General features: G+C 42.9%; 1 protein-coding gene across 1 annotated transcript in view; it reads left to right on the top strand.

Annotated features, from left to right (window-relative positions):
* The window catches only part of MYL10 (myosin light chain 10), a 64,012-nt gene extending 38,676 nt beyond the window's left edge, over positions 1 to 25,336 (top strand). Inside the window, exons 5-7 of the mRNA XM_040421813.1 lie at positions 19,244 to 19,322; positions 21,077 to 21,125; positions 25,129 to 25,336. Coding sequence (XP_040277747.1) covers positions 19,244 to 19,322; positions 21,077 to 21,125; positions 25,129 to 25,233 — 233 coding nt within the window. The 3' untranslated portion in view covers positions 25,234 to 25,336. The remainder of the gene's footprint in view (positions 1 to 19,243; positions 19,323 to 21,076; positions 21,126 to 25,128) is intronic.
* Positions 25,337 to 25,550: the final 214 nt, after the last annotated feature.

Genomic DNA, 25,550 nt, shown 5'->3' with positions numbered 1-25,550 from the left:
ATAATTATTCTATTTATAAAAAAAAAAGCTAAGTAATATAATCGCATAGCGAATTAAACACAGATGTCTCTATAGTCAACTTTCCTATTTGATTGCTAGAATTAGTGAAGTTGACGAATATGGAGCTAAAACGAAGATGGAGAATACTTAGTTATTTTCGTTTTGAGGAATGTGACGAATACATTCGTCATATTCGTCATCTTCGCTAATTCTACCAAGCCAACCATAGTAAAATCGCAATGTGATTACTTCAAGTTATATTAATCGAATTGCGATTTCAGCTTAGAGCTTGCTAGAATTAACGAAGTTAGCAAATATGGAATATAGCAGTGCTAAGTTTAAATCGCAATTCGATTAATATAACTTGAAGTAATTGCATTGCGATTTCAACTTAATTCTCACATCCGACAGTACATTCTAGTATGGAGGCGTTCCCATGGTGATGGGGACGCTCCATGAGCATGGAAGTCGGCAGAAGCGGCAACGGGCACTCACTGGAGCAGCCAGGAAGCCAGGAATCCTCAGGACAGGTAAGAACTACTTTTGGGAAGTGGGAAAGAAAAAAATATAACAATAAAAAAAGTAAAAAAAATAAATGAATATTTGAAATAGCGAATTTATAGTGCTATATTCGAAATATTCACGAATTAGCGAAGTGCCGATATTTGCTAAAAAAATTTGCTATTCGAATATTCACGCTCAACACTAGTGGCATATAGTGATGAGCGGCAGGGGCAATATTCGAATTCGCTATATTTCGCAAATATTTTGTAGAATATTCGTCATATATTCACGAATTCGAGATTATATTCTTCATTGCGAAAATCAGCAATGTAATATTCGCGTAATGCTCATGAAATACAGGCGTGGGTCACTTATGCTACATTTTTCAAGCTTGTATAAGTTTCCAGAGACTGGAGAAAAGGGTCGGCACGGCAGAACATTAGAATAGCTTTATATGCAGATAGATTGCTCCAATTTGCGAATTTGCAATTAAGGATGCGCATATTTTTTCACAATACGTGCAACTTGTGACATCACAGCACTATGTCTGTAGCATGTATGTATGGACATCAGAACCTATCACACTACCTAACACCCTGCACTGGAACCTGCTACACTATAGATCAATCTAACCTACACTATAGATCAATCTAACCTACACTATCTCCCCCTACCTATCTGAATTATATATATAAGTTAACTGTAATGTAATACAAAGCACAGAGCACAGCAATGACACTGCTGTCTCTTTCATAACTGCATTAGACTTCGGAAAATAGCTGCTGGGGAGGTTCTTATATAGTAAGGGGTAGGTAACTTTCCTATTGGTTGCTAGGGATGTTGCTAATCTGTGACAGAGATATTGCAGCCTTCTCATTGGCCCTCAAGCTAGAAGCAGGGAGGGATCATGTGTACTGTGAAAACCAAAATCTAGAATATTCGAAATTACGAATATATATCACTATATTCTAAATGCCTATATTCGTGATTAATATTCGCGATTCGAATATTCGCGCCCAACACTAGTGGCATATTGCTAGGATATGTCACCAAAGTCATGTAGGTGAAGTTCCCAGCTCTGGGATCTGCACTTGCCTCTAGAACGGAGCATCCACAATTCGGAAGATCGCACTGCACATATGCGGCCGCTCTCCATTCATTTCAATGGGAGCACTGAAAAAGTTCAAAAGTCCCATAGAAATTAATACAAGCACGGTCACCACTCCATTCACTTTTATGGAATTGCGAGAAATAGCTGTGGCTATGCTCGCCTATTTTCGGCACACCCATAAAAAAGAATAGAAGGCGGCCGTGCATGTGCAGTGCACTCTCCTGAACTTTGGGAGCTCTATTCTAGAGATAGTTGCAGTTCCCTGAAGTAGGGCTCGCACCTAACTGACATTGGTGATGTATTCTAGCAATTAGTGATGAGCGACAGGGGCAATATTCGGATTTGCGATATTTCGCGAATATTTGGGCGAATATTCGCCATATATTCGAGAATTTGCGGATTCATGATCTCCAGGCACTATTTTCTTGATTGCGAAAATTTGCATACAATTCGCCTAAAATTTGCAAAAAAATTTGCATGAACTGGTATTTTTTAAAAAAATGAATATTCGCGATTACGAATATATTTTGCGATATTCTAAATATTCGCAAATTCTCGAAGTGGCGATATTCGCGATTAAAATTCGCAATTCGAATATTCGTGATCAACACTACTAGGAATATGCCACCAATTTTCCAGGTGATGCACCATTCTTTAAATGCACAAGATCAGTGCATTATATATTATGATACCACAAGATGATGTTTCCAATATCTAGTCATAGTTTCAGGCCCAAACTTATATGTCAAAGAAGGAGAAAAAAGGAGAAAAAGAAGGAGAAAAAAAAAACTTATATGTGCATTTCAAGCTTGGCTTAGATGACTATATGGCATGGAGATGTTGGCATTTCTTAGATGAATGCTCGGGTTATTCATATACTGTGATGACCACTATGGCTCTGAAGCACAGACAGGTGTTTTTGGTTCAATCCAGCTTTGTCAATTCTGAATTAAATGTAAGAAGCTTGTTGTATAATCTTCTTACATGATTTAACACAGATCATTAGCTGGCTTCAGAATTGGCAGTGATTTCTTTAAAGCAGGAGGAAGGGATGCCATTTAGAAAGGATAACAAATTTAATTATAATATGCATATTGTTTAATACTTCTTGAAGTCTACGTGCTCATAAAACTGTTCATAGTCAATACGGAAAAAATAATGAGAACCATAATGGCATATGCAGAGTCCTTGTACAATGAAGAACTATAAAACTCTGTCGACCGTGGCTGCGGAAATATCATATGGTTATTGCTGGATATTTATGTCAGTGAGAGGAATACAATGAACAGCGCTCAGGACAATTTACTACTAGAAGGAGACACAAACCAGAAAATTGACAGTGGGGAGATTTAGCTGTAGTGGCACACCATGTGGACACTATGTGGGTATCTCCTCCAGTGCAGCTTATGAAAACATGCCACAGGGGGTTGGTTTTATAAATATGGCGTTTGGCCCAAGTACCATATTTTTCAATGTATTTATTTGCTTGCCTTTAGGAACTACCACATTGCTTCTTCTTGCCTTTAGGAGCCACCACACTTCCACAAATGCAAAATAGTTGCTTCTTTTTGCCTTTAGGAGGGCTCTACATTTCTACAAATGAAAAATATTTGCTTGACTTTAGGAACTACCACATTGCTTATTCTTGAGATTTAGGAGCCTTCACACTTCTACAAATGCTAAATATTTGCTTCTTCTTGACTTTAGGTGGCTCTACACTTCTACAGACAAAAAAAACAACAACATTTGCTTCTTGCTTTTAGGAGCCACCACATTTCCACAAATGCAAAATGCTTGCTTTTTCTTGCTTTTAGGAGTCTCCACACATCCAAAAATATTTGCTTCTTGCCTTTAGGCGCCACCACACACTTCTACAAATGTTGACATTTATTTTTTAACTTCCTGCACACTTTTTAATATTTCAGCTTTCCTGAAAGTGGTCACCAAAGCAATGTCTGCTGTTGTCAAAGCAACTGATTTTCCTTTACTGGGTTTCAAACATGACCATATCATCTCTTGTCAAGGTCATAATGGTGCCACAGAGATAACATTGAACAGGTTTGGGCCCCTGGGGTACCAGGATAATGACCTCTATTATAATCGACCATTGCCAATCACTCTCCTTGGATTAGGCTGTCATTTTCATTGTATTGTTCTTTTCAAGTGAGTAGGGCTGAGTTTTTAATGACGAGATTGGAAGAAGAAAGCAAATGTCTTTGCAGGTCTGAAGAACAAAAGAAAATTACTGAACTGGTGAAAACTCCATCACATGACTATGTCTAGAACAATATAGTGACAGGATTTTTATTTTTTCATTTTTTTTACACTATTTCAGGTTAAATCAATTTGCTACCGCGAAGCACGAGGAAATTCGGCTTTGCGGAGAATCGAATTTATCCTATTTGTGGACTTCGATTCGCTCACCCCTAATTCTATTGTTTATATCTTACATTTGCTAGCTCTCTTTCAAGGTCAGGATGAATCTTTTTGTTCTTGTAGTTTAATAATGGTTTACCTTCTATTAAGACAATGGTTTCAAAATTAGCGGAAATTCAAATTTTATTTTTATTTTCTTTACATTTAATGAACAGTAACTGATACAGGAAAGATTGAGAGCTTCCGTAATAATAAGAGTTATCCCAAATGCTCGTATCTATTTATGTAGTATTAACCGCTTGATGTTTTCTATTGAGTGCTAGAAAAATGCATTTGCAGCTTGTGGAGAAAATAACGTTGACACACATGAAAAGGAGCACTTTATTTACCAACTAATCAATAAAGGATGAGTTATATGTGACATTGTTTCAGACAAAGCCTGAAGAAATAGTGAGAGACAAATGTAGAACACTGCATGAAATGGTGGGAACCCAAGCTTTGTGAAATGCCTCATGTTTGCCACCGGCAGTATGATTGACAATAGGGAACTGAGCGTAAAGAGATATTGATTGAAAAGGAAAGACGCTCAGTCATCCCTTGAAGGCACATAGCACACAATCTTCCAACTACAATAATGCATCTATCTGCCCTTAAGTATATTTCAGGAGATTTTTATTTCCTTTATCGACAGTCTGCTCAAGTGAAACTTAAGTGATGCACTTGGATATTGAACAAGTAAATCCCAAGGAAAATGCATTTGCTTTATTGACTAAGCATAACAAAAAAAAGAGCTGAATAAATATGTAACAAGTAATATAGCAGATAAAGCGTAGAAGAATATTAATTGTTAGCCATGGAAATAGAGCATATGCGGCACATGGGGTTTGCAGAGATTTCAGTCAATAAATCCAATGCTATAATATTCAATTATGATGCCCCTTTCTCCTACCTTTTTCTACCTAGATAAAGTTCCAATTTACACCTAATGCTGCTAAAATTATTGCTGTAAAAACCTCTGCTGCCCGTCTTCTAGTACTAGAACTGAATTATCAAATTTTACTTGCTTATTGGGCTATTTTTAAAGGAACAGCACATGTTAAATTAATATACTGTATTATGCCTACTGCAGGCTCTGATGGGGTGGTCATAGGTTAGACTAGGGCCTCATTACGACTTTGGTTGCACCATCCATACTTGGGCATCATAGATGTGACCTTGAGGGCAACTTTGATTCAACTTGGTTGCACATCTTTTCCCTCTCAATTTTTTGTTGTTGCAAAGTATGGAACTTTTGGGCCATGATAAGTTGCAGAAACTTATATAACAAATTGTTTAACTTAAGGCTTTTCTACGGGAACATTTTTGGATTTTCATGGTTAGCAAACCACAGTCAGCATGAAACAGGTACATTCTCCCTGTGTAGCACAGCAGGTGTGGACCCATTGTGCAACTGAATGGATTTGGCTTGAGGAAACTCCTGAGGGTGTTGTCAAGGTGTACCTTTTTTTACCCTTTTATGCCATATAGGGATCTGGAATTTGCTATCGGGACCACCAAGCTGCTAACTAAAAATAGTCTCTGCTCATAGGCTGTTGACCCAGGCAGGTTAAGAGACTCCGGTGTGTGGAACCAAGAAGAAGAAGAAGAAGAAAAAGAAGAAGAAAATTCCTTTACTGTCCCTCAGTGGGGAAATTTTGGCATAACAGCAGCAATCACATTCACAACAAGAGCAAAAAAAGAGTAATTAGAAAGAGTAAAAAGAAAAACATTGTAATGCAAGGCACCAACAAACAGACCAGTGATGAAAGCAAAAAGGTGTTTATTCACCAGAAACATAAACGTCCAGGACACTTGCTGGTAACAAGGAATAATAACAAAAACCAGGCAAGGAGATTCCAGGAATAGTCCCAACCAGTGCTGAATGATGCTGTGCACTTGGCAGTCGAGTCACTCCAGATCTTGGGTCCGCTGCAAAGGACAAAGTTCCTGGCAGTCTTCAGTCACTAGCAGTTGTGACCTATACCTGGTTGAGGGAAAATAACAGTGGGCACTGATCACCCTGAGAGACCTCCTTTTAAATGCCTGCTGACCAATCCCAGGGTGCCAAGTGTCCACTACCATAGGTGAACAAATTGCCCTGCACCTGAGTACATGGCCTAAGGCAATCACAAGTTGATTAACCCATGGCTGGCTCCCTAATCCACTTTGCTCTTGTGAGTCAGTATATTATGCGCCACTGGTCGACGAAGCGCATAAGAAGCGCGTACTCGCGACCGTGTATCCCTTTGCGAACCTGCCCTCGTGCGTACGCACGGAGGCATGATTGACTCAGCGCGAGTATGCGAGCGCGTGGACCCAGATGCGGAAACGGAAGTCGCAGGAGACACCGGAGACAACCCTGGCCGCGGCGTCTTGTCACTCGCCTGGCCACTCTGTCCCCGGGACTCCGACGGTCCTCCCCTCCGATGTCCACGCGAACGCATCCCCGCACTGGCTCGCAAAGGGGTCAGCGCTGGTGCATCAGAGACACGCATAACCTGCCCCGCAACTCCACGAGGACCCCTCTTGGTTCCCCTGGAGTGCAAAGCAGGTGAGGATCTTACATTACCCCCCCTCGAGGAGGCGGCTCTGAAGACTCCAAGCAAGCTTTCCCCGGATTATCCCGGTGAAAGGCTGCCACCAACTCATCCGCATGCACCTGGCGAGCAGGTATCCAACATCTCTCCTCTGGACCAAAACCCTTCCAGTCCACCAAGTATTGAAGAGACCTTTGGACAAAACGAGAGTCCAAAATTCTGTTCACCTCGAACTCCGGTACCCCTTGGACCTCCAGCGGGGATGGGGTCTGAATGAAGGGAGCGGAGTCGGCTGCCGATTTGAGAAGTGAAACATGAAAGGTGTTCACTCCTCGGATCAACGGTGGAAGAGCAACCTTGTACGTAACTCGGTTGATCTTTTGTGTCACTGGGTATGGGCCAATGAATCGAGGACCCAACTTGGAAGATGGCTGACGCAGCGGAATGTTCCGGGTGGAGACCCACACCTGATCTCCCACCTTAAACTTTTGCTCTACGGTGCGATGACGATCAGCAAACTTCTTCTGCTGCGCCACCGCACTGCGGAGATTCCGCTGGGCCGACGACCAAATGGGATGTCTATCCTCGAACCATTGATCCACCACCGGTGAGTCAGTGGAGGGTCCGGCCAAAGAAGAGAGTCTTGGATCCCTGCCCCCCACGCACCTGAACGGAGACATCTTAGTGGAAGCATGCTCAGAGTTGTTATAAGCCACCTCCGCAAAGGGTAGATACGCTGCCCATTCCTCCTGGCAGTCTGACACGAAGCACCGGAGATATTGCTCCAGGGTCTGGTTAGTCCTTTCCGTCTGACCGTTGGTCTCTGGGTGAAAACCAGAAGAAAAAGACAAATTAATACCCAATCGGGAGCAGAAAGAACGCCAGAAGCGAGAGATGAATTGCACTCCTCTGTCTGAAACAATGTCATCCGGCGCTCCGTGTAATCGAAAGACATGATTCAAGAACAGATCTGCCAATTCTCTGGCCGAGGGCAATCCAGGGAGTGGGATAAAATGGGCAATCTTACTAAAACGGTCCACCACTACCCAGATTACCGTACTTCCAGAGGACCTTGGCAAATCTGTGATGAAATCCATGGAAATGTGAGTCCATGGAGCCTGGGGAATTGGCAGTGGGAGTAAAGTCCCAGAAGGGGCAGACCGGGACGGTTTACATCTGGCACAAACAGTACATGCCTGGATATAGGCCTTAACATCCACGGACATGTTGGGCCACCACACGTGACGTTTAACAAGGGCAAGTGTTTTCTTAACACCCAAATGCCCGGCAGACTTTGAGTCATGAAGCTGTTGGATGACCTTCAATCGAAGGTTAATGGGTACAAACCATCGACCCTCGGGTTTGTCAGGTGGACTCTCTGCCTGTGAAGGCTCAAGAAGAGAGGACAAGTCCTCCATTACTTCTGCGGCCCCCAGGGCAGCAAGAAAACATTTAGTTGGGAGAATGGTTTCTGGCTCAGAGTCCAGGGCGGAAGCAGCCTCGGGGAAGCAGCGGGACAGGGCATCTGCCTTCACGTTTTTGGAACCTGGTTTATAAGTGAGGCGGAAATTGAAGCGGGTGAAAAACAATGCCCACCGGGCTTGTCGGGAGTTGAGTCTTTTGGCACTCTCTAGATACTCCAAATTTTTGTGGTCAGTGTAAACCGTGATGGGATGTTCTGAACCCTCTAGCTAATGTCTCCACTCTTGAAAAGCCAATCTTACTCCCAGAAGCTCTCTATTGCCGATATCATAATTACACTCGGCTGGAGAGAGCTTCCGAGAGAAGAAGGCACAGGGATGTAACCTCTCAGGGTCCCCAGAATACTGTGAGAGAACTGCCCCTACACCGACCTCTGAGGCATCGACCTCGAGAACAAAAGGTCTGGAGGTGTCTGGATGAGTAAGAATTAGTGCCGTGCAAAAGGCCTGTTTCAGCGTCTCAAAGGCTCTGACTGCCTCTCTCGTCCACTTAGAAGGATTAGCTCCCTTCTTAGTGAGGTTGGTGAGAGGTACTACTATCGCAGAAAAATTCTTAATAAACTTGCGGTAGAAGTTGGCAAAGCCTAAGAAACGCTGCACCCCCTTAAGATCCTTAGGCTGAGGCCAATCCAAGACAGCAGAAAGTTTGGATGGGTCCATAGCCAATCCTTTTTCTGAGATAATGTATCCCAGGAAAGGCAACTCCTTCACCTCAAACAGACACTTCTCAAGTTTGGCATAGAGGCGGTTCTCCCTCAGCTTCTGGAAAACCTGACACACGTGTCTCCGATGAGAGACCAGATCCGAAGAGTAGATTAGTATGTCATCTAGATAGACAACAACACATGTATCCAAGAAATCTCTGAGAACATCGTTGATGAACTCCTGGAAGACCGCGGGAGCATTACAGAGACCGAAAGGCATCACGAGATACTCATAATGCCCGTCTCTGGTATTAAATGCGGTCTTCCATTCGTCACCCTCTCTAATGCGAACTAAATTATAAGCACCCCTTAAATCGAGTTTGGTGAAGACTCGGGCCCCTGCCACCTGAGAAAACAGATCATCAATCAGAGGCAGTGGATACCGATTCTTCACCGTAATCCGATTAAGGGCACGATAATCGATGCAAGGTCTCAAGCCTCCATCCTTCTTCTCCACAAAGAAGAATCCAGCTCCAGCAGGGGAAGTGGATGGACGAATGAAATTCTTCTCAAGGTTCTCTTTAATATACTCCCGCTGAGCCTGAACCTCAGGCCCAGTGAGATTATAAAGATGCCCTCGTGGTGGCATGGTACCTGGCAACAGGTCTATAGGACAATCATATGACCTGTGGGGAGGTAACACATCAGCCCCCTGAGGACTGAACACATCTCGGAAATTATGATACTGCTGTGGTAAAGTACTTAATACTTCCATGGAGGCTAGTGACAGGTCGGGACGAATGCACTTAGTAAGGCATTCCGTACTCCACTGACAAATAAGACCCGAGCGCCAGTCCACTACTGGATTATGGAGCCTTAACCAAGGGAGACCCAAAATCACGGGAGTGGATGGCATGTCAAGGACAAAAAGGCTTAAGGTCTCCCGATGATCAGCCCCCACCGTTACCTGTATTCCCGGAGTCATCCACACTGCACGACCATCTTGAAGAGGGGAACCATCAATCGCGGTCACTGACATGGTGGTTTTCGGCTGGATCAACGGGATGCCAAGTCGACGAACCAAGGTTGAGTCCACAAAATTCCCAGCGGCCCCAGAATCGATTAGTGCTGAAAACTCATGGACCTTGTCTTGCCACCGTAAGGATATGGATACCATCACCCGGCTTGGAGGAGGGATAATAGCACCTAGGGGGTTCTCCTCTATGCCCCCTAGGTTCATTCGTTTCCCGCCGGCAGGAGGGGACAGGTTTTAACGAGGTGTCCAGACTTTCCGCAAAATAGGCACAGGCCTTTCTGTTGGCGACGAGCTCGTTCTGCCTGTGTGAGATGGGAGGATCCAACCTTCATTGGCTCTTCGGCCAATTTAAGAGGCCCTGGATGTGGTCGAGAGGATGAAAACCGAGACGACCGTTCCACTCGCCTCTCACGGATTCGCCTGTCGGCATCGATTGCCTGAGAGATAGCCATTTCCAACGAGAAGGGGGTAGGCAAGGCCAAAAGAAGATCCCGGACCGCATCCGAAAGTCCCAAACGGAAGCGATGGCGTAGGGCTGCGTCGCCCCAGGTGGTGAAAGCTGCCCATCGCCTGAATTCTGCAGCGTATTCTTCAGCTGGGCGGCGGCCTTGTTGAATATGCTCAAGATTGGTCTCTGCGGTGCGAGTACGATCCGGGTCATCGTAAATCACAGCCATAGCCTCGAAGAAGGCGTCCACTGATGAAAAAGCTGTATGGTCTTGAGGCAAATTAAATGCCCAACGTTGGGGGTCTCCACGTAGCAGTGACATTACAATCCCAATTCTCTGCCTGAGAGTGCCAGAAGCCATCGGACGCAACTGGAAATAAAGGAAACAGGAGTCCCTGAAGTTTAAGAACTCCTGTCGCTCTCCTGTGAAGGGGTCAGGCAGAGGGATCTTAGGTTCTGTTTGATGCCTTGCGATAGTGACGGGTAGTGCTGAGGCTCCCTGGATCAGCTGCTGAACCTCCTCCATCACAGTTGTCAGTTGCTCTTGGATTTGCGCTGCAGCGGCTGCTGGTATATTTGGGCGTCGTTGGAACAGCAGGTTAACGGCTCCCGTTAATTCACTCAGCTGCTGCTGGATCTTGTCCATGGCAACTGTTAGTTGGGCCCACTGTTCTGTAATGCAAGGCACCAACAAACAGACCAGTGATGAAAGCAAAAAGGTGTTTATTCACCAGAAACATAAACGTCCAGGACACTTGCTGGTAACAAAGAATAATAACAAAAACCAGGCAAGGAGATTCCAGGAATAGTCCCAACCAGTGCTGAATGATGCTGTGCACTTGGCAGTCGAGTCACTCCAGATCTTGGGTCCGCTGCAAAGGACAAAGTTCCTGGCAGTCTTCAGTCACTAGCAGTTGTGACCTATACCTGGTTGAGGGAAAATAACAGTGGGCACTGATCACCCTGAGAGACCTCCTTTTAAATGCCTGCTGACCAATCCCAGGGTGCCAAGTGTCCACTACCATAGGTGAACAAATTGCCCTGCACCTGAGTACATGGCCTAAGGCAATCACAAGTTGATTAACCCATGGCTGGCTCCCTAATCCACTTTGCTCTTGTGAGTCAGTATATTATGCGCCACTGGTCGACGAAGCGCATAAGAAGCGCGTACTCGCGACCGTGTATCCCTTTGCGAACCTGCCCTCGTGCGTACGCACGGACGCATGATTGACTCAGCGCGAGTATGCGAGCGCGTGGACCCAGATGCGGAAACGGAAGTCGCAGGAGACACCGGAGACAACCCTGGCCGCGGCGTCTTGTCACTCGCCTGGCCACTCTGTCCCCGGGACTCCGACGGTCCTCCCCTCCGATGTCCACGCGAACGCATCCCCGCACTGGCTCGCAAAGGGGTCAGCGCTGGTGCATCAGAGACACGCATAACCTGTCCCGCAACTCCACGAGGACCCCTCTTGGTTCCCCTGGAGTGCAAAGCAGGTGAGGATCTTACAAACATAACACAGAATTTACTTAAAAAATTCACCACTGGGTTTCTGGGAACAGTGGTGGTTATAAATCCTAACTGCTGCTGGGAGGAAGGACCTCCGATAACATTCCTTCGTGCATCTAGGATGCAGCAGTCTAACACTGAAGGAGCTCTCCAGCTCCACAACAGCTTTGTGCATGGGGTGGGAGACATTGTCTAACAATGATGTTCATTTTGCTAGAATTCTTCTGTCACCCACCTCCTGCACTGGATCAAGGGGACAACCTAGGACAGAGCTGGCATTCTTAATGAGCTTATCTAATCTCTGTCTCTCAGCCAAGCCACAGATAAGCTGCTCCCCCAGCAAACCACACCATAGAATATGGCTGATGCGACCACTAAGTCAAAGAAGGTCTTTAGGAGCGTCCCCTGCACTCAAAAGGACCTCAGTCTCCTCAACAGATAGAGTCTGCTCTGACCCTTTTTGAAAAGAGCATCAGTGTTATGGCTCCAGTCCAGTTTGTTGTTCAGGTGAACACCCAGGTACTTATAAGAGTCCACCACCTCAATGTCCGTTCCCTGTATGTTCACCGGAACCAAAGCAGAGGGCCTGTGTCTGCTGAAATCTACCACCCGCTCCTTGGTTTTGCCCGTGTTGATCTGGAGCTGGTTCTGCTGACACCAGTCCACAAAATCCTGTGTCCCCTGTCTGTACTTTGAGTCGTCCTCACCTGTGATAAGGCCGACTATGGCAGAGTCATCAGAGAACTTCTGTAGGTGGCAGCCTGGGGAGTTGATGGAGAAGTCTGCAGTGTAGAGGGTGAAGAAGAACGGTGCCAGCACCGTTCCCTGTGGTGCCCCTGTACTGCAGATCAGCTTGTCAGAGACACAACCCTGAGATTTAACAAACTGTGGGCGTTCTGTGAGGTAGTCAAGTATCCAATGTGACATGTGGTGGTCCACTCCTGCCATCTCCAGCTTGTCCCTCAGAAGTCCAGGTTGGATAGTGTTAAAAGCACTGGAGAAATAAAAAAACATGATCCTCACAGTGCTTCCAAGGGGGCAGGCAAAAGCTTAGTTAGGGGACAAGATGAGATCAGGACAGGCAGAGTTTGTTCAATAAGGTATTCAGGTAACAGGCAGCAAAAGGTCAATCCGGTAAATAGACAGAAGTTGGGCACAGGAGGTCAGAACAATTCAACAGCACACCTTTGCAGGACTAGACAAGCTAGGAACCTATAGCTCAGGCATCTGCCAAGAGGCAGGTGCCCTATATACTCCATAAAATGCTGTCATTGGATGGAATCAGATTAGCTCGTGCTTGGGCTGGTCCTTTAATAGCCGGGAATGCATGTGTACCCAAGGGAACAAGTACCACTCTACCTATGCACCTAGTTGTCTAGGTACAACATAGTGAATCGGTTTTGCAATTTGAATTAGTTCTTGCAATTTTGACAATGGAAACAACTTGATATCGTTACTAGCTGAGGGTTCTAGATTTAATATGAGACTATTGGTAATGGACGCTATCTGAATTCATGTACCATTATGCAACATAGTTAACATTGTGCTTATTATTTAATTATGATTCTAAATATCCAGTATTTTTTAAGGCAGATATGGTCACCCCAGACTGCGGTACCTGGAGAAAATCCATTGCCTACTCCCTGCAGCTCCATTCCAGCTTTCTGGCTCTCTTCACTTGTCTTTCGGTCCCATCTGTAAACTTCTGGATGGAGGGGACCACTTGTGTCAAGTGGCATGTCACTGTTGGGTCATGTGCTGCATGGGGACACATTACCACTGAGGCCTGCCATTGGCTGCTGTAGTTCATATAACCCTGTCCATCCGGAAATTTACAGATAGAGATATGGAACAGGTGAGTATGGATTTTTCCATAGGCTAGATTGGATTTTTTTTAAAGCAGAAAACCCTTTAAATGTTAATGTTTCTTGCCCTTCCTGGTATTAATGATGGCTGACCAGCTCAACAGGCTAGTGAATAGGCAGAAGCAATGTGTCATTATAGGAAGCAGTATAGTGGTAGTGCTTAGCTCTAATAACAGTACTGTAGCCCATTAAGTGCCCAATTACAGACTTTTAGTGCTGTTATTGCTGATAACTAGTTCATATCTGTTTGGCTGTAGCAGTTTTCAGAAATATCAGTTATATCTTTTCCAGAAACACAGTACTTTTCATTTACAGCTGCAATTTACTACCAATGCTATACCATTAAAATAACAGAAAATATATAGGACATACATTTTTGCAATAAACATTCACACACACAAAAAAAAAAAAAAAAGAACCTAGAAAGTCACAATCTAGGAATGGGTTCTGACCACCTTCTTCCTCTCATATGCAGCTGAACTAGAAGTGCCTGTAGCTCATATGAATATGTCATCACTGACAGTGCTGGATTTCAACAAAAGCATATTAGTAGTTAAAAGGATACTTCAATCAGAAAGGAGTAATTTTTAAACATATTGTTCATAGAAAACATAATTTTTGCTATTTCATTTCTTAAAAGTTATGCCATTAAAATTAAAAACAAAATATTGTTCTTCTTAAGCATAGGTCAGAGAGATATAAAGCTCTAAAAGGGACAGGAGAATTATATCAGTTTCTGACACTGCTGCAAAGGGAAGAGATTATCTCCAGTATAATCCCATTATAATAGTAGGTAGAAGATTGGAATGGCTGACAGAATGACAGCTATGTTGTTCTCTTGATAGGCCTAGATAAACATATTGTAGGGCTACAAAATAAATAGAACTTTCAAGCCAGTATTTTATAATCAGACTAATCATCAAACCACTAAGAAACCCTGCGGCCGTGGAGGAATCCTGTTATGGATTCTGTTATAACGGAATAAAACGGAATCCTATCACGGAATACAAAACGGAAGCCTTTAAGAGTCATTCCGTTTTGATCCGTCATAAAAGAAGTCTATGGTCAAGTGTAACGGATCTTTCTGGTTTCTGTTATGCAAGACGAAAAACAAAGTCCTGCATAACGTTAACCAGATGGATCCGTTATGCTTGGCCATAGACTTCTATTATGACGGATCAAAACAGAATGCCTCTAAAAGGCCTCCATTTTGCATTCCGTCATATAATTCCGATATATTCCATTATAACGGAATCCATAACAGGATTCCTCCAGTGCCTGAGCACCGTACCCGAACCCAATTTGTGGCATCGGGGGTTGGGGTGCCCTTTCAGTTTTTGCCTCAGGCAGCAGAAAGGCTAGGTGCACCCCTGATTGGTGGTCATAATGTGATTCAACTGTGTATAAAGACTAGGACTGTAGAGATCAGGAACAGTTGAGCTTGGTAAAATTATGAGTCTGAAATGAAATCAGCTCAAAATGAGTTTTTTTCAGAACCTGGGGAAAGTGCATTGACATTCTGGTGGGCTAGTCTGATTAATGACAAGCATTTAGATGCCTAAAGCAGTTTTGTTTGTAATGCCAGTTAGTAACTATTTTGAATTTGTCAAATGATATAATGATATGATTAGTGTTGAGCGAATCGAACCTGACAAAGTAGAATTCGATCCGAATTTCAGGGAAAATTCTATTCTCCACGAAGCAAAATTTCCTCGTGCTTTGTGGTAATGAATTGATTTTCCCTGAATGGCAGTAAAAAAAAAATTTTTTAAATCATACTCACATCATCCGTTTGAGCGCGAAGAGCCGGCCTCCACCATCTTGATTGAAGATCAGGCGCGAAATTTCGTGTACGGTGACGTCATGATGGCTGACGTCATGATGTCATCACGGGCCGTGCGAGATTTCTCACTGGATCTTCAATCAAAATGGCAGCGGCTGGCTCTTCGCAATTAAATGGATGAGGGTAAGTATGATTTTTTTAAACTTTTTAAAAATTTTACACTGTAATATTAATGTCAGATGCCGCGATCAGCTATGAACGTGGCATCTGATGGGTACAATGTACAATCACAAAAGTAATTTAGGTAACATTGCCCCACCCCCCACAAACAGCATCACAGTTTAAACTACAACCAACACATTTTATGAACTTTATACTTTACACAACTATACATGACCTCTTTAGTGAAAACAATAATTAATTGGATCCAAATAAGGCAAATTCCATTGCTTATTCTGTATTGGGATGAATAATGGCTGCTGCAATCATTCGTCCCCATAGAGATTCATAGTTTATTTGCAGCACTTTCCTGTTTAAACAGGATGATGTGCTGCTAACAAGCGATGATTTTATAAGCCGCATAAAAAATGGATCACCCAACTAACAAGCATTTTGCTCGTTTTTTGGGTGTTCAATGGCATATTTAGACCAGGCCATTATTGGAAACAAGCAATCGTAGGAACATGCATAATTGGCCCAATGATGTGGTCATGCAAATGGGCCCCCACTTTGCCTCCACTGCTTCTGATCTGGATTATTGGTAACAACGTCTGTGCTTGTAGCTGAAGGTAATTAGCAGGTGATTCTCTCTAATTATTAACATATAGATGTACTGTATGCAATAGTAGAGTTTTCGTTGGATCAATAAGAAAATAATTAGCAGTAACATGATCTTATTAAAGGGGTTTTCCAGTCTGTAGATATTGATGACTTACCCTCAGGATGGATCTGAAAAACACATGAAATCCAGGAAGTGCAGGTCCCACAAGCAACGTGCACCTGCGCATTGGGATGTGCTGACCCCTCCCCCCCTTTTTGTTTGTAGTATTATATATAGGAGTTGTGGTGACTCCTATGGTCGTGCACTCCTGTAGCCCCTCTTCTGTCTCACAGGCTGATTTTTAATTAGCATGAGTACATAGTCTGCTCAGCATGCAGGCTGGTATTTGCAGTCCCTGGATTCAATGAAGGCCATTTTGGCACCACACAGATATAAACCAAAAGGGGCCCAGCATGCATGTGGGACCTGCACTTCCTGGATTTCATGGTCGCTGTCATGGCACATAACAGGTGAGCTTTAGTGTTAGGACCCGTCTTATAGAGATCGCCTTGGCGTGCGGCAGACGGGCTCAAATGATTTTGTACAAAATGTATTTGCTAAGCATCTCTAAGTTATTAGCATAGCATAGCATTTACAATGTAATATACTTTTTTACTCTATTTGGTTTGTAGAGTGCTGTTGCACTATGTGTTTTTCAGATATATATTTGCAGCCACAAGCAACGTGCACCTGCGCATTGGGATGTGCTGATCCGCCCCTTTTTGTTTACCCTCAGGATAGGTCTTCAATATGAGATTGGTGGGGGTATGACACCCAACACCACCTCCGATCAGCTGTTTACAGCAACTGTAGGCTCTGGAAACAACACAATAGAACTGTGTAGTGCCTGTGTCGGGGTACTGGAGCTCAGGTCCCATTCAAGTGAATGGATAGTTCATTAATATCTACAAATTGGCAAACCTTTAATAAGATCATGGTACTGCTAATAATTTTCTTATTGATGCCATTATTCCTTTATACCTAGCGGGTGATCCTTATTTATGCTTATTGTACACCCTTTGTTTTACTATTCTGATATTTCAATTATCATTTTTCTTTAGAGGTTTTCCAACAGTTTTTTTTACTGATGACCAATCTTTAGGATAGGTTATCAATATCTGATCGCTGGTGGTCCAACACTAGGAACTGATCAGCTATTTGAGGAGACCGCCCAGAGCAGTTGTTTGAAAAGCAAAAATTATGGAAGATGGATCTCAGTCCTTGGTTGGAAATGTTTCTGTAGATAGAATTTAGATAAGTTGACAAAAAAAAGTTTGCAATATGGTCTTCTAGGCTGGAGAGAGGGAATCTATCTAACAAAAACAAGAGGTGAACTGGGAATAGCCCATGAAATAGCCTACAGTAACCATGGATGCATACTCGAATTCTACGTGTGTACTAGTTGACTTCCATAGTCTGGACAAGAAGAAGTCAAGTAGCAGTGAAACTCTGGTTGGAAACATGCATTGGGCAGAGGGAAGCCAAAAGGAGGGCCTATAACACACAGAAGAATGAATGGCTAAAAGCAGCCTTCAAAAAATTCATAAAGTAATAAAGTAGATACTTTTCAACTACAGTATATGTGTATACACTGCTGTTTTCAATGTAGATGAAGTAGCCTTCACAGTTTCTTTGCTATTATTTTATATATGGCCTACAGCAGGGATCAGCAACCTCCGGCACTCCAGCTGTTCTGAATCTACAACTCCCAGAATCCTCCTTTCTCTTCTGTTGTGGGTGGTTTGTGTGCCGGCACACGGTAGGGTACTTCTTTGGCGCACAAAAGACGACCTCAATCGGGGAACGTTTGGTTTAATAGCTGTTTATTGTGCAGTAGACAACGCGTTTCGGAGTTTATAACTCCTTTCTCAAGTCTTAGGGGCGTCGGCAGCAAGAGTGGCCAGAAGGCTGGGAGCCTCTTCTGGTGCGTGCTTGCTGTACAGGGCGCCGATCTCCACGTGTGTGTGACACACACGTGGAGAGCGGCGCCCTGTACAGCAAGCACGCACCAGAAGAGGCTCCCAGCCTTCTGGCCACTCTTGCTGCCGACGCCCCTAAGACTTGAGAAAGGAGTTATAAACTCCGAAACGCGTTGTCTACTGCACAATAAACAGCTATTAAACCAAACGTTCCCCGATTGAGGTCGTCTTTTGTGCGCCAAAGAAGTACCCTACCGTGTGCCGGCACACAAACCACCCACAACTTCCTTCACAGTTCCTAGGAGTTTTGGCAACTCCATCCAAAGGGACCGAACGGGTACTGGCGGCACCGACCCCCCCCTCCCTCTCTCTGTGGACCTGCCCCTACGGACGTTGTGCGCACACACGCACAACACCAAAAGGTGAGCACACTCCATCCATTTCTGTAAACCGTATCATCGATACCCACCACCCTATGAGCGCCTCTCCCCATTTTTTGTCTCTCGCCAAAACTGCCTTTCTCTTCTGTGGGAGTTACAAAAACAGCCGAGTAAGTTTGCATGCTGGGAGTTGTGGTTTCACAGCAGCTGGAGTGCCGAAGGTTGCTGATCTCTGGCCTACAGAATCATTTTAGTATGACATACTGTATCTGCTATGCAGTATTATGATATATTTTTACATTATTTCTATATGACTAAGGTTGACAGGTAATTGTTTCTATACATTATGGCTATTACAACTCTAACAATTGGCATCTTAAGAAACCATTTAACTCTACAGCTGCCTTTTACACACACATATCAATATCCAGCAAAAAAAAGTAATAATGATATTGCCCTCCAGGTAACAAACAGAGTGACTGGAAATATTGAGGGAGACATCAATGATAGGGCTGTCTAATAAGTTCATTTCACTCCTTGCTTCTTGACAGCTTTTCCCCAGGCCCTGCCACTCTTTCAGTAATTTAAAGTTTTCAAGGTGCTAAAGTCATTTATGGTTGTGGACTCTTTAGGCTGGGCCAAATCGGACAGAAGAGCATTTAGTCAAAGATAACTCATTTCTTAAGACATCTGGGGAGAGTGATAGATATGGAACTGACTAGCTTGACGTTAAAATGATGTGAACACATGTGAACATGTGAGACATATGTTTCATGAATTATGTCTATTGTAGGAACAGACCCAGAAGAAACTATCTTAAATGCTTTCAAGATTTTTGATCCTGATAGTAAAGGTCATATAAAAGCAGATTAGTAAGTATGCAATGTTTACTACATGATGCTAATGAATCAGTAACCATTCATTCATTTTCTTTTATACTAATACAAAGTATTATAAGTAAATAACTTTATTTTGAGTATTTTATGTGGATATTTAAAAAAATTTAATAATGTGGAAATTGAAGTCAGAAATATGACAATTAGGGCTCATTCAAACCACCAAAAATCCCAGCCCAGCTGCGGATCTAATGACCCGAAATAACAGCATGCCAAAGTTCCCTGGTACTGTTTGAGTCATTAGACTTGTAACAGTTGCTAATACGTGGTTGCATTAAGCTTGTCTGAATGGAACTTAGGTCATATACCCTAGGTTATTGTGAAAAGCAACAGTAATGAACCCTTTAGTTTGCAAGTTCCTGACTAAGAACCAGCGTAGATAAAGGTTACTATATGACTTAGGCTTACAATACCTGGAGCAGATAAAAGCACCTGTATTGCAGTCATTTTTCTAATGATAATTGGAATATAACCATTAACAGATTGTTATGCGTTTTGAATAGTGACTAAAGGGCAAGTTCGAAGATTTATATTTTCTTCAAAAGAATCTGTCAGCAGTTTTGACTATGCTAAACTGTTGAATGAGCTAGTTAGGGGCTAGTCAGAGCAGTACCAACATACCTATTGTGAAGCTTTTATCATCAAGAGCAATGAGAATATGAACTTTTATTCTGCCAGATTCTGCTCCATGGGTTTTCAGGATGCAGAGCTTCACCATCTAGTGGTCTCTATTAGAGATGAGAGAATTGAAGCTGACAAAGTGGAATTCGATCTGAATTTCAGGAACAATTCAATTCGCAATGTGAAAAAAAAAAGACAGAAAAAATTATGTATAAGTGCAGGGAAAGGATAGTAATCTTTTCACAGCATCTTAGTGCAGGGAGAGACGTCAGAAGGCGCTAGGGACATTGATAGGAAAGTGATTTACAAGTGAAGGGAAAGATTATTTGGGGATCCAAATAGTCATTAGACAGCTCTGTCATTGCAGCTTTTTGTTATTGGGCTGCAAGTGTTATGTTGAAAAGCCTTTAGTGGCTTATGTCTTAGTATCTTATTCAGTACGACAAGAAAAATATATACGCATTTCACCTCTGCAGTTATTTCTGTTGAAAGCGTATAGGGGTATATTTCAGTATAACAAGAAAAATAGATACGCACTGGACTGTTGCAGTTATTTCTGGTGAAAGCGTATAGGGACGTTTTTTAAGTAAAAAAAAGAAAATATATACGCACTGCTCTGTTGCAGTTATTTCTGGTGAAAGCATATAGGGGCGTATTTCAGTACAACAAGAAAAATATATACGCACTGCACTGTTGCAGTTATTTCCCCTCGACCCTCCTGTGTTGACTACTGCCTTTTTACGATATTGACCCTTAGCTGCCTGCTCTGACCTTGGACTTGTTTCATGGATACGCACAAACACTGCTTGCCCTGGCCTCTGTCCTACTCTCTTGGTGCTTCACACCAATGTCTTTGACCCTTGTAGGTCAGCTGCCATCTAGACTATTCCGAGACTATTCCAATAGGTAGTGAAGACCAGATTTCTGTATAGGGGTTAAAGGGCGAAAACCAGGAGAGTGTCAGGTTAAAGATGTTAAGTCTAGACCGAAGTGAAACCAATTAGTTGGCCCAGTGGTTCCACACACCCTGTCCGTTACACAATTGTACTGAAATGCCATGTTTTTTTTTCATATTTCTGGTAATCTGATTTGTCTTTTTTATGTTCTAGTATCAGAGAAATGCTCACAACTCAAGCGGATAGATTTAGCCAGGAAGAGGTATGATTCTTTTTTGGTTTTATTATCTGGCATATTTTATTAACGGATCTGCAGAAGTGGTAGCTGCAAATACAGTGAAGGGGTTTAAGCATGCATGGGATAGGCATAAGGCCATCCTTCATATAAGATAGGGCCGGGGGCTATCCATAGTATTCAGTATATTGGGCAGACTAGATGGGCCAAAAGGTTCTTATCTGCCGACACATTCTATCTACCACTAGATATAGAATAGGCCATGAATCATCTATTGTGATGCTATAGATCTCTTGTTTACAAAACCAACATTTTTATTCAAAACACTCATATAACTCTTAAATATACTATGTAATAGTACAGTATAATATACTATAGAGTATACTATAATATATTTTATAGTAGTGGGCAGATTTACTAATCCAAAGGATAGATCATCAGTAATAAAAAGGTACAGAACCCCTTTTAAGTCACACGCCCCTTCTGCTATGCCAAACTCAAAAAAGGAGAGAAGAGCACAGTGGTTTGATTTCTAAATTGGTAAGAAACTTGATGTAGCATGAAGTGCTAGCAATGTGCTAAATGAATTTTTAAATGCTGTCACAACCCAAAAGCACTCTATAACTGAGTAAGTCTACTTTCACACTCGCGTTTTGGCTTTCCGTTTGTGAAATCCATTCAGGGCTCTCACAAATGGTCCAAAACGGATCAGTTTTGCTCTAATGCATTCTGAATGGAAAAGGATCCGCTCAGAATGCATCAGTTTGCATCAGTTCAGTCTCCATTCCACTTTGGACACGGACACCAAAACGTTTCGGTGTCCGTCTGATGAAACTGAGCCAAACGATCTGATCCGTTCTGACACACAATGTAAGTCAATGGGGACGGATCCGTTTTCACTGACACAATCTAGCACAATAGAACAATCTGTCCTCCATTGACTTTCAATGGTGGTCAAGACGGATCAGTCTTGGCTATGATAAAGAGAATACGGATCTGTTCTGAACGGATGCAGATGGTTGTATTATCTGAACGGATCCGTCCATGACGGATCCGCACAAAACGCGAGTGTGAAAGTGTGAAAGTAGCCTAACCTTGACAAGAGTTTTTATAACACAGAGTTAAACCAGGTTTCCATGATATTGATGGCCTATCCTCAGGACAGACACCCAGTACCCTCACTGATTAGCTGTTTGGGGCAGCTTCCGGCACTAGAAACTATACATTAAATGGAAGGCTCTGTCCACTGTCTAGGGTTTGGTGCATATGTGCTGCAGCTCAGCTTCATTCACTTGAGTGGTCGCTGAGCTGGCAGTACCCTGGCATGCCCACTACACTATGGGCATAGTTTCCAGGGCAAGCGTCTTGTCGCATCTTCCCTTTACAACTTTCTAAAACAACATCAAAGATAATCTTAATATATCTTCTGCCCCAATATGCAGTAAACATGTGTATATTACATCTTCCTTACATACTGTGTTGCCCAGTGTCCCTAACTACTGTATTATAGAAATAATAGTGTCAGAACTATAGTTACCCCCAAAACAAGAGTGCCGCATAGACAATACCTCTGAAAACTGTTGTGCCAGATATTGCCCCCAAATATAATAGTGTCATACAGTTAGTTTCCTTATATTGTGCCCCAGATGTTATCTGTGGCCCAGATCATAATACTATACCATACAGCAAAAGTGCCCACAAAGTAATAGCGTCACCTTTTGTACCCCAAACAGTGATTTTTTTTTTTCAATGCCCCTTAGGGTACCTGCACATGGTGCAGATTTGTGTGTAGAAAATGTGAAAGAAATCTGCACCAAAACTGCACAAAAAAACTCAAAAATCCACAACACGGCTTTGGTGCGTTTTTGGTGGGGATTTGATACAGATTTCTGTGTTTGTGAAATCCACACACATTAAAAAAAAATAAAAAAATAAAAAAAAGAATACAATTCACATGCTGCAGATTATAAAACCGCACAACAGGTCAATATCTGCACATAAGAAAATAGCAAAGGGTGAGATTTATCAAAACTGGTGCAAAGGAAAACTGGCTTAGTTGCCCATAGCAACCAATTAGATTTCACCACAGCTCCTTTGGAAAATGAAAGGTGGAATCTGATTGGTTGCTATGGGCAACTAAACAAGTTTTCCTTTACTCCAGGTGTACATGAGATTTGTCTAATCTCATAGACTTTGCTAGTACTGTATTACCCTGTGGTTTTTCCACACGAAATCCGAGCGGAAGAACCATGCGCAATCCACAACGTGTGCAGCCACCCAAAGGCCTCTTTCACACGGGCGTCATGTTTTTTGCCCGGATAAGATGCGGGTGCGTTGCAGGAAAATGCGCGATCTTTCCCTCGCGAGTGCAAAACATTGTAATGCGTTTTGCACGCGCGTGAGAAAAATAGGCATGTTTGGTACCCAAACCCGAAATTCTTCACAGAAGTTCGGGCTTGGGATCGGTGTTCTGTAGATTGTATTATTTTCCCTTATAACATGGTTATAAGGGAAAATATTAGCATTCTTCATAAAGAATGCTTAGTAAAATAGGGCTGGAGGGGTTAAAAAAAATATAAATTTTTTTAACTCACCTTAATCCACTTGCTGTGCACAGGAATAGGACCTTTGATGACGTCACTGTGCTCATCACATGGTCCAATCACATGGTTCATCACCATGGTGAGGGACCATGTGATTGGATCATGTGATGTGACGTCACCACAGGTCCTTACCCGGCAGCTCAACATTACAGAAGAAGACAGAGATCCGCAACTACGCGATCAAGTGGACTCAGTGAGTTAAATTATTATTTTTTTAACCCCTCCATCACTATTTTACTTTGCATTCTGTATTCAGAATGCTATTATTTTCCTTTATAACCATGTTATAAGGGAAAATAATACAGATCGGGTCTCATCCGCACTTGCTTGTGGATGCTTGCTATTTTCACGCGGCCCCATTCACTTCTATGGGGCCTGCGTTGCGTGAAAAACGCTGAATATAGAGCTTGCTGCGATTTTCACGCAACGCACAAGTGATGCGTGAAAATCACAGCTCATGTGCACAGCCCCATAGAAATTAATGGGTCAGGATTCAGTGCGCGTGCAATGCGTTCACCTCACGCATTGCACCCGCGCGGAATACTCGCCCGTGTGAAAGGGGCCTAAGTGCCAAACACAGTAACATAGTTTAGAAGGCTGAAAAAAGACATCTGTCCATCCAGTTCAGCCTGTTATCCTGCAAGTTGATCATTAATAACATATCTGACCTGGCCTATGGATAACCTCCGGCACGCCAGCTCTGGTGAAACTATGACTCCCAGCATGCTCTATTAATTTCTATGGAGTTCTGAGAACAGCAAAGCAAGTGTACATCTTGGGAGTCATAGTTTTACAACAGCTGGAGTGCCGGAGGTTAGCCATCACATAGATAAAGTCAGGAGTTTATGGATCTTTGCTTTAACATAGGTTTCAGCTGTATCCGTGCCCTGGGGACATAAATGCAGTTGAAAATTGTGCTTCGCCAGGATCTGGAACACCAGTGCCCTTTCCTTTAGGGAATGGTGGATCTGGGCAATTGCTCAGTTTTCTCCCCACAATGCCAGCCCTGCTTTTTGGCATTTCTCTCTTGGGCACTCAGCACCCAAGGCACATGTCTTACCAGTCTATCGCTAGTTATGCCCCTGATGCAAACAGGCAAGCCAAGTTTTGGACTGTGCATCTAAAGAAATGCACTGTACTACATATGTATTAACTATGATTTAATACATGTTGTTTTTTGATGAAGATGATGATGAGTAGAATTCTTCTAGCATGGGAGACAGTAAACTTTGATTGCATGGACAATAAAACTGGTGCCAGAGAGATATTTCTTTGAACAATGGAACACAAGCAATATTTGCCAGCTTCACACATGTGTCCCACATTGGATGGGATTGCACAACTGAAGTTGCAGAAATCACGAAAACCAGATATTATAAAGATTTTACTGAGTTTTAACGTAACCTTATTTCACATTTATCTTCTAGATCAGCCAGATGTTTAAATCATTCCGTCCAGATGTTGCTGGTAACCTGGATTACAAGAATCTATGTTATGTTATCACCCATGGTGAAGAGAAAGACCAGGAGTAATAAGGAGATCTAGAACAACACGTCATCATGGAGACCAGATTTATTCCGATGATCAAAGTGCCTCATCAGTTGTCTAATTAATAAAAAGAAATATTTACTTCCAGAGATTGATTTGTATCTGTTCTCATGGTTTCTGCTCGTCAGATCAACATCAAAGCTGGCCATACATTTCAGACAACGATCAGCTTCATAACAGACTAAACTGGCTGACCAGGGAGTCAGTTTTTAAAAAAGCTTACTCCCTGTTCCTTGATCGCAGTTGCAAATGATAGGCCGAACAGTTTAGTCCAACAACGGACAAAGATTTCTAGCATGGC

This window comes from Bufo bufo, chromosome 3, assembly GCF_905171765.1.
Source record: "Bufo bufo chromosome 3, aBufBuf1.1, whole genome shotgun sequence".
NCBI classification, from domain to species: Eukaryota; Metazoa; Chordata; class Amphibia; order Anura; family Bufonidae; genus Bufo; species Bufo bufo.
Note: the sequence above shows the minus strand (reverse complement) of the source record. Positions and strands in the feature narration are given on the sequence as shown.